This window comes from Mus caroli, chromosome 7, assembly GCF_900094665.2.
Source record: "Mus caroli chromosome 7, CAROLI_EIJ_v1.1, whole genome shotgun sequence".
Taxonomy (NCBI): Eukaryota; Metazoa; Chordata; class Mammalia; order Rodentia; family Muridae; genus Mus; species Mus caroli.
The window spans coordinates 34,858,867-34,868,914 of record NC_034576.1 but is presented as its reverse complement, the minus strand read 5'-3'; the positions used below and the strand labels follow the sequence as shown (position 1 = coordinate 34,868,914).

The window sequence follows — 10,048 nt, the reverse complement described above, 5'->3', positions numbered from 1 at the left end:
ATGTGTGTGTGTGTACTGCCATAGTTCACACACACTCACACACACAGCATCTTCTCAGCAAAGGCCCTTGGGGGTTGGGGTGAAGCAGACAGGGCGTCGATTAAAGAGTTTACACCTTGCTGAACTGCGCCATTGCCAGTCCTAGGAATCATTAGGGTGGGGCGTGTTAACGCGCAGTTCAGAGCCTGGGAACCCACATGCGCCCTCTTAGAGGTTCTGCCCCTTTTCCCATCACAGGATCGGTCCTCTGCAAGGCACCCTGGCCGAGGCCCGGCAGCCCCAACTCGGGACTCGACTCTTGATGCCTGAGCATCACTCGCGTCTGCGCAGTCGAAGGCGCCGGGCTCGAGTCTCCGGCCGAAGCGATTCCAACCGAGTGTACCGGAGGGCGGCTGCGGCTGCGCGACCCCCCGACGGCCGCTGCGCCTGCGCGACGTGGGACAGCCGCGCCATGGCGGACGAAGAACTTGAGGCGCTGAGGAAGCAGAGGCTGGCCGAGCTGCAGGCCAAGCATGGAGTGAGTGAGCGAGCGGGCGGGCGGGTTGGGTGACGCCCTCGCCCCAGGCACAGGCTCTCGGCGTTTGCTCGTGGGACCCCGGCTTCCGCGTACCCCATGGCTCCGTGTGTGTGCCCGCGGGGGTGGGGGTGTCCCCGGAGGTCACCACCGCCTCCTCGGCTGCCGTAGGGTCCCGCGTGAGGCTTGTGCGGGTTGGGGTGTGCGCGCCCTCGAGTCACCCCCCCGCCCAAGTCTCGGTTTTCGCTGCCGTCGAGCCTCAAGCGATCCCCGCCGGGATTGGGGTGTCCTCGGATTGGGGGGTTCTTGCCGACCGGAAGCCCGCGCTGTGTAGAGGGGGATCCTCTGAGCTCTGGTGTGGAGGACGCCGCTCTGACAGCGCCTCCCCGGGCGGGAGTCGAACCGCGGACTCCAGAGATGGTGCTCAGCCCCTGCGGTGCCGTCTAGGAGGGAGTAGCGGGTTGTAAACTTGCCTTGGGACAAACGCTAGTGGTGGTGGGTGACCTCCGTGGCAGCCCCCTTTGAGCCAGCATCTTTCGTGCCAAGCCAGGGTCTCTTTTTCCAGTCTTCTCACTGGTTAAAAATAGGGCTCCATGATACCGGGGCCTTTTCAGGAATGTGTGCGTTCTCAAACATTCTTTTAGATTGTGACTTGAGACGCTCACCCTCACTTAGGAAATGTGGGGCTGGGAGTGGGGGTTAGCCTGGGCCACAGTGCTTACCTAGCATACAGGACACCCTCTCTTCCCTGAGTTCCACCCTCAGCCCTTATTTAATAAAAGGAAAACATTGCAAATGGAACTGGCTTATTGATTTTTTTTTTTTTTTTTTTTGGTGAGATCCAGTTTCCACCTCAGGAACCTACTATAGCAGAAAGAATATCGAATAAGCCCTTTATTTTTGTTTTCATTTACTTGGTATTTTACTTTATTTTGAATATGGTCTGTTTATAGCCCAGGCTGGCCGGCAACTTGAGATTCTTGTGTCTCCTAAGTGCTAACTATGGTGACAAATGTGCCTCACCCCACCTTTCCCCCGGCCCCTACCATACCTTCTGTTTTTCTCTCTTCTTTTGAAGTTCTACTCCATTAAAAGGTAAAATTATTTTTTTTTTTTTCAGGATCCTGGTGATGCAGCCCAACAGGAAGCAAAACAAAGGTAGGGCTGGAACCGGAACTTTCTGGAAGGGTGGTTTCATAGATTGAGTTTTTCTCTTTTATTTAGTAGTTGGAATTGGTCTGTGACTCCTAGTGAATCTCAGAACCTAGTGATTTTTCTAATAAGTCCACTTGAAGGTAATTGCCTTTTTAGTCTGATTCAGTAGATACCCACGTAGTTCCAGTAAGACCTCACTTTGAAGTTCTGCCTAAGCCTAACAGTAAATAACCTCATAGGGATTCTAGACCCAAGGCCTCCCCGTGAGCAGTCCGTGAATACTAACTTATTCTGCTGTTTTACCCCTGCGCGTGGCAGAGCACTTTCACTCAAGTACAAGCATGCATTTGACGTGACTACTTCACACCCTGCTTTTGCCTCTGCCGTTGTTTGGGGTGTGTTAAGATCTGAGCACTAAGTCCCTTGTTCCCCATTCTCTTTAGCAACCTTCACGGTTAACCCGTTGGAAGTCCACATTCTCAAAGCAGGTTGGTTGGTTTTCCCTCTCCAATCAGGACTCCTCATCTAGGGTCTCTTTTATGCTTTGAGCGCATAAAGCTGGTGGTGGCTCACGCCTCTAACATCCCTGCTTGGGAAGCAGAGACAGAAGGATCTCAAGTTCAAGGCCTGCCTGGATAGCTTAGCAAGACCCTGTGTTAAAGTGATTTTTTTTTTTTTAATAAGAAAAAAGGCTGGGGATGTAGCACAGTGGTTGAACATTTTCTAGCATGTGCAGAGCCCTGGGTTCAAGTACTGATAAGGCATAAACATCTTACGGACCATAGCATCTTAGATTCAGGAACTCTTGAGAAGGTGGCCTAAGGAAATAAATTAAGTCTGGTTCTATGAGCCCTTGATAATAGGCATAACCAGCCCCAGCCGACCCTTAATTCTGCCAGACCATATCTGCTACTGTCTTTTGTGTAGTGTGTTCCTCAGAAAAATGTTTTAAGTCTCCTACTTAGAGTAGTGGTACAGACCCGTGGTCCTTCCACTCAGGAGGCTGAGGAAGGAAGCTGAAGAATTTGAGACCAGCCTTGGCTACATAGTGAATTCTGAGCCTGCTTGAGCTCCATAGCTAAACCCTGCCTCCAAAAAGGTTTGAAAGCAGTGTGCCACAGTTCCTACTTGAGTATTCAGGAAGCAGCGATGACTGCAGGGTTACAAGGCAGATCTGGTTCTGCCTATGCCACAGTGTTTCAGAACCTCCATAAGTCCCTGCGTCCTCCCTAAAGACAGTCCACTTGTCTGTCTAACTGCCGAGACTCCACTTCAGGCCCGTAGCACGTGTCACACTGGACACTTACTGTTGGTAATGGTTGCTGCCCTGGACTACCACCTCATGAAATAGTGTCCTGCCGTTCTGGTAGTTTACATTCACAGCTGGCTCCTGGAAGGCAGAAGCACCTGGCACCATGCAGTCGGAACTAGAGGGGTCTCACGGTAGCTCGCTGGATGGCTCAGGGAGGAGCATTTGCCACCAAGCCTCATGGTGAAAGGAAAGAACCGACTCCCAAAAATTGTTCTGTGACCTTCACATGTGTACTGTGCTGTGCCCACCCCAAACTCCAATAAATAAATAAATAAATAAATAAAATGAATGAATGTAAAGGTTTTTTAAAGAGACACTGAATAAATGTTTTGTGCATTCAGATGCTGACAGCTTAGTTCTAACCTTGTGTGACTTATGTTTGGTTGTAGGGAAGCAGAGATGAGAAACAGTATCTTAGCCCAAGTTCTGGATCAGTCAGCCCGGGCCAGATGTAAGCATCTTCAATTTCTTTTCTTCCCATAAAATTGGCTTGAGGTAACGGGATGTGTAGCTACCCACGTGAGGTTACTGCTCTGATCAGAGTGAATGTTTGTAAGAAGTAGGACATTTCTAAATCTGGAGAGAGATTGTTTTACAATTGAAACACTGTTCCTTACGAAGGTGCCCCTTAAGGACATTTTTCAGAAAAGTTTGGAAGGATTGACTCTTGAACTGAGTCACAGCAGTGTTGCTGGTTGTCATGGTCATGGGAGCTAGGGATCGATTGTATTCTGGGTGTTGGTGTGATGTCTGGAGTTTTCATACATCAAATCTCAAAGGAAAACTATAGAAAGGAGCCAGTCAGAATAAAGTAGCGTGTTTGGAAGAGCTGTACATTATCAGAAGCAGGAGAGCATGGAGGTTAGGACCTGAGAACTGGAGTTTAGTCTTGGCCCTCCTGCCATGAGTGATGTGGCTGAACGCTGGTGGTCTTGAAGGCCTAGCCACACTGTTTGCCTTATCTGCCTTTTGCCTGTTGGCAGACATAGCTTGTGACATACTTTGGAAGTGTCAGGTATAATTAATGTATAATTAGTGCATTTAATCTTCATGCTTTTTTGCATATGTATTTTTTTCTTTTTAGTAAGTAACTTAGCACTCGTAAAGCCTGAAAAAACTAAAGCAGTGGAGAACTACCTTATACAGATGGCACGGTATGGACAGCTGAGTGGGAAGGTAAGGCCAGACTGCTGGCGCAGCATGCGGTACATACCCACAGTACCTTGGCACATACCTTGGCTCGGGGCTGCTGGGTAGCTCGGCAACTGCAGCGCTGGCTGTCTTGCTTCTCCGTGCTGTATCAGGCAGCTCCCAGTGCCTGTAACTCCAGCTCCAGGAGACCCAGTGCCACCTTCTCATCTCCACACATGCACGTAGGGTGTGTGTGTGTGTGTGTTTCTTTTTGAAGCAAAGTACTCATGCACATGAATTCTTAAAACTTAAAAAAAAAAAATCAGCTGCACCAAGTAACTTCCATCTTTGAATACAGAATTCTTACTGACTCCAAGAAAGTTTTAAAGGAGAGAATGATCCCTGCACGGTACATCTTAAGGGAAGACGGCATGTTCAAAAATGCTGGACTTTCTCCTTTCCTGGCAATGTGTGGAACAGTGTGTCAGTGTGACCCAGTCTCCTGGCTTAAACTGTTCTGCACTGGAGATAGGGTTTGCAAGAATCAGTTAAAATACCACCTGTGTGCAGGTTGTCTAGTTGTGAAGGGAGGTTGAAGTCCTTGGTTCCTGTGTGTAGGTGTGTGGGTGTGTGTGGGTGTGTGTGGGTGTGTGTGAGTGTGACCGGGAGGATTATATTTGGTGTGGGTGTGTGACCGGGAGGATTATATTTGGGAAGTCTAGTCCTCAAGCTTGAGTGGCTGCACAGAGCCCTGCCTGCACTCAGAACTACAAAGAACTGGGTCTTTTTTTTAGGATGCTGTCTCTAGGGTAGCGTGGGCAGAGGTAGCACATCTATGCCTGTGACCTTTCACACAGTGGTTGTCATTGCCTTGCTAGCAGTGACAAAAGATGGACTTAAACTGCTCACTTTCCTGAGCCCTGTGTTCCTTCTTCCTACTCCTCGGAGAGTTCTGACAGTGGTTAGAGATGCTGTTTGCTTTGTAACCCTGTTTTTCTTTCTGGTTATAGGTGTCAGAGCAAGGTTTGATAGAAATACTTGAGAAAGTCAGCCAACAGACAGAAAAGAAAACAACAGTGAAAGTAAGTGTGTGGCGGAAGGTGGGGGAAGGTGGGAGGTGGTGGCGTTTCCAGCTGCCTGAGCTGTCCAAGTGCCTGTGAGCTTTTAGACATCTTAATTCTGCGATGTGGTTGGGAAGAGGAGAGTAATTGTTAACACTTGTTACCTCTCACACCTACCCCTCTTCAAAGACATGCACACATACGCTCACTTAAGTAATAATGTTTTTCTCAAAAAATCTGAGGCCTTATAAAGTGTCTGACGGCCGGGCGGTGGTGGCACACGCCTTTAATCCCAGCACTCGGGAGGCAGAAGCAGGCAGATTTCTGAGTTTGAGGCCAGCCTGGTCTACAAAGTGAGTTCCAGGACAGCCAGGGATACACAGAGAAACCCTGTCTCGGAAAACCAAAAAAAAAAAAAAAAAAAAAAGTGTCTGACATTCCTTCATTTCCCCCTAGTTCAACAGAAGAAAAGTCATGGACTCCGATGAAGACGACGACGATTACTAAGAGGACGTGCTTAGACAGACTTCCGGAGCGGTGTCTAGGACAGTCACCACCTTGTAAATGTTTACTTTGTTCCCTGTCTATATATGCCTTTTGAAAAATAAACTTGTACCTCAAACTCAAACAGTTTGGGTGTTTCAGGATCACAGGCAACTCAAAAGAAGAGCTGCATTTTGAATGATTGTTTTCCCCTTACCAAGAGCTTTTAAATGTTGGCAATGCGGGATTATCCTTTGCAGCTGGGACGTTAACATGAGGAGAAATAGCAGCTCTGCCAGCTGAGCGGCCAGAGACGGCAGGAGAATGAAACCCTGGCCACAGAATCAGCTCTAAGAGCTGAGCATATCCCGCCATTCTTAAGGCAGGGATGTCTCCTCCTCTGCCGGTAGCCTCTCAGAGTCCCAGCTTTGGATTTAATTTACTGTTTAGAGCTGTTGGGTGTGTATTATCGAACAAATACCACTCGGATCCAAAACAACTAGAGTGATACTTCTACAAAAATAACTAGGAGGTTCCTGTTGAACAGTGAAAGTGACGTGTTTACAAGAGGAGCAGGCAGGAGTAACTGAGCACAGGACACCAGGTGTTTTCCTAGCACCTATCTTGGGCAGTTCACAACTACCTGTACCTCCAGCTCCAGGGGATCAGATGCCCTCAGGCCTCAGAAACCTACACACGAACCCCTTATAAGCACACACATACATGATAAAAAAAATTGAGAGAAATAAATCAATTTGTGTTCAGGACTGCACTGTCCTACTCAGACCTACTGAAGGGTTTTGTGGGCACTTGGTCCAGGTGGTTTTTGTCCTATAATGTTTGGGGTTTGCTGTTACTGTTTTTAGGATGACCAAGGATGACCCCAGACTCCTGGTCCCCCTGCCTCCACATCTCTAGTGCTGAGATTACATAGGTGTAGCACTGCACCTGTTCTGTGTGGCGCTGGGAATTGAACACAGAACTTTATGAACACTAAGCAGACAGTGTTAACTGAGGCACATTCTCCACCCTGCCTAAGACTTTTCAGAAATGACCCGTGAAACTTAAAAGTGTGCTTCATGCCTCATTTATATGAAATGCTAGAAAGACACCTGACATGTCGTAACTTTTGTTACATGTTTCTGTACAGTTACCAATCCTAATGCCAAGACTGGCTGAGGTGTGTGGAAGGATACTGGAAAGCTGGCTGTTTGTACAAGGACGGGGTCCTGAAGCCAGCTCATGTGCTATATGCATTTACTGTGGGTGTGAAACGGGCAGTGCTTGCAGTTGCAAACAGCACACAAAGACTTGAACACTGCTCCTTTTTTTATTTTATTTTATTTTTTTTTTTGGTTTTTTTTTCGAGACAAGGTTTCTCTGTGTAGCCCTGGCTATCCTGGAACTCACTTTGTAGACCAGGCTGGCCTCGAACTCAGAAATCCGCCTGCCTCTGCCTCCCAAGTGCTGGGATTAAAGGCGTGCGCCACCACCGCCCGGCTCACTGCTCCTTTTTTTTATGGCCATGTGAAGTTTTCCTTTAAGTGGGAAAAGCAACTGGAACCCTTGCAAGGATAATTAGTGTAACCTACTCGATTCCTCACTGCAGTGACTTAGCAAGAGATAGACGAGCCTGTGCCCAAGGAGTCCACACTGGCAAACTGGAACACTTCCCTCGGATGTGTGCGTCTGCCTCTGGAGATTCTCTGCACTGACAAACCTTGAGTTCTGGAGACAGCAGCAGATAGCAGTAACTTCTCATTTTGTTAAAAAAAAGAAGGGCTAGAAAGATGGCTCAGCTGTAGTGAGCACTGGCCATTCTTGAGACGATCTGGATAGGACTCCAAGTACCACAGGGTGCCCCACAATCACCTAGAACTCTACTCACAGAGAATCTGATGCCCTCTTTTGGCCTAAGTGCCACCCAGACTGAGAAGCAGGCAAACACGCATTGTCAATAAGTGGGAAGTGGGAGAAAGGTCAACAAACTGAGAGCGTTCACACACATTCTATCAGGAAAGAGGCTGCGTTCATTCTTTCCTGTTTCGAGTGTGTGGGTACAGGCCCATAATCACAGCTCCTGAGGAAGCTGAGGGGACGGGAACAGAAGTCAAGACCAGCCAAGGTAACGTAAGTCTCACCTGAAAAGGTGTCTTTGTGAGTACTCGAGAATGGTGTATGCCATTGACGTGTCAACCTGGAGCAGGTAGATGGGTGATGGTCTACTCTTGAGTGATCCAGATGTGCATACCAGTCACCCTTAAATACAAAAGACTGTCCTTCCGGTGAGGACTGTTTCCCACGCAGCACGGTGTGGTGCAGGACCACCCTGGAGCCAAACTACCGCTACCATCACACGAGCTGTGCCACGTACAAAAGAATGCAGCTAGATTTGTTGAATGCTACTGTTCCTTTAGGGAAGGGGTGTGTGTGTGTGTTGAGGGTAGGGGAGCCAGGGGACCCCCAGCTGAATGTCTACCCACTCCTCCAGCCAGTTGTGTCCAATTCTGCTGAAATTGTACACGGCCTCAGAGAGGGGTTAGAGTATTTACAGAGAGGCAGGGAAAGACTAGGGATGGGGCTCCATCCACACAGGCAGGAGACCTCATCTGTGCTGGACACTGAGCTGCCAGTGTGACCTCTCACTCACTCACTGCCCTGCAGGAGGCCTCATAAACTCCGTGATTCTCCAGAGTAACCCCATCTTGGTTTGCCATTGGGGTCCTAGGAAGAACAGGCACAATGCATCTCCCCCAGGGAGAAACTCTTTAACGCCAGGTCTACAGAAGACTTCACTGAGAAACTGCACAGCAACATTTAAAACTGGCACGGCACGATCGAGAGGCAAAGTTTACTGTTTTCTTCTCCATCATTTGGCACATATCCAAGGCACATTAGAAAATTAGAAATCATAAATTACTTTGTAGAAAAATAATCAGCCCCTCCCTTCTGTACATTCACAAGTATTTCCAATAGTGTGCACAAAACCATTTCCCCTTTACAAAATCCTTTCAATTCATGTCTGCAACTTTAGGGTCAGGAACATAAAAAAATAATAGAATCTATAGAAAGTTATAAAAAAGGAATCAATGGCAACAGATTCTAACTTAAACTCTGACCTGGTTTGTGCTCTAAGTTTTGAATTTGAATCAAAAGACTTAAGATGTGCCAAAGCTGCTCTCTAGTAACCATCCGTCAGGTGTGCTGTGCTGGGGAGGTTCTAACGGAAAGGAGAGTGAGCAGAAATTCATACAGACAAACGTGCAGCGAGCAACCCAGGGGTCTATGTTGTTGGGAAAGCGACGGCCAGCTTTCCCCCAGACACATGGTGTAGAACAAGGCAGAATGGTAGGTCCTTTTCACTGGGACGGACATCAAAACAGCATTCAGGTATCTTCCAGTTCAAGTGTTTCCAGTCCAAGTGTTTCTTCATCCCAACCGGATGCTTCTCTGCTTGGCATCCACGGTTCTGCAAGACCGGCATTGCTTCTCTGACATCTCCTGGACATGGGGATCCTTCTAGCGCAAGGTTTGCCTACTTATCCACCTCACAGGCATTTAGCACCTTCCAGCCAAAGGAGGTCAGAAACTGGTGGTGAAGTCTCTGCCTGTGACCAGGAAACCCAAATGCTGCGATGGAGGGGCTCGGTCAGTCCCTCCCATTCCTTTTCAAGTATGTGAGTTAGCTTTGAAGAGGAGAGGGTGGTAAGTCCGAGGGAGGGGCTGTCTCTCAAGCTGGTTATTGGAAGTATGCTTAGTTCTATACTGCGTTCATGCTCACCATCTTACTGTGGACTCGTGTCTCCGTAGATTTACCAGGCCCTTACCGCTAAGACCGAGGAACACTAGCCTCGTGGGTGGTGAGGTGGACAGTCACCTCTGGGACCTGGAGTATGGCTGCGTCATTGACTGTGTGTCTGCGGACCATCGGCCGGTGTCCTGGAGCAGCCTGTCTCGACACGGGCTTCTCTGGGAGCCCCTTCTTTCCTTCCTCAGAGGTCTGATACCTGCTCTGGTCTGACAGGTCACTCTGCTTTCCGGTGACTCTTTGCTTCTCTGGCTAAAGAAAAGAGAAAACTTAGTTCATAGCTGTACTGTTGTGGGAAGCCACATGTGCCATTGCAGGGTGGCGCTGGCTTCCGCTGGCCACCACGCATACATAGGCAGAAAAGGTTCTTTTGCCAAGATGAGGTTTTGAGAATTAACCAAAATTAACCAATCAGATGAGAGACAAGATAACCAATCAGATGAGAGACAAGTTAACCAATCAGATGTAGGCATGCAAATGAGGTCATAAGCATAACCCAAGCACAACCAATCCGGGTGTGAGACACGCCTCTCCTAGGCCTATATAAGCAGCACCAGTTCTGGGCTTGGGGTCTCTTCACCTCT

The 10,048-nt window shown here is 48.4% G+C and overlaps 2 protein-coding genes across 2 annotated transcripts in view; one reads left to right on the top strand and one right to left on the bottom strand.

Annotated features, from left to right (window-relative positions):
- Window positions 1-330: 330 nt before the first annotated feature.
- Pdcd5 (programmed cell death 5) lies at window positions 331-5,830 on the top strand. Its single transcript, XM_021167925.1, has 6 exons — window positions 331-517; window positions 1,635-1,672; window positions 3,371-3,432; window positions 4,066-4,157; window positions 5,123-5,194; window positions 5,630-5,830. Exons 1-6 carry the CDS (start codon window positions 452-454, stop codon window positions 5,678-5,680), a joined length of 381 nt encoding a protein of 126 aa, XP_021023584.1. The 5' UTR covers window positions 331-451; the 3' UTR covers window positions 5,681-5,830.
- Window positions 5,831-8,472: 2,642 nt separating this feature from the next.
- The window catches only part of Ankrd27 (ankyrin repeat domain 27), a 51,275-nt gene continuing 49,699 nt past the window's right edge, over window positions 8,473-10,048 (bottom strand). Inside the window, exon 29 of the mRNA XM_021167678.1 lies at window positions 8,473-9,716. Coding sequence (XP_021023337.1) covers window positions 9,486-9,716 — 231 coding nt within the window. The 3' untranslated portion in view covers window positions 8,473-9,485. The remainder of the gene's footprint in view (window positions 9,717-10,048) is intronic.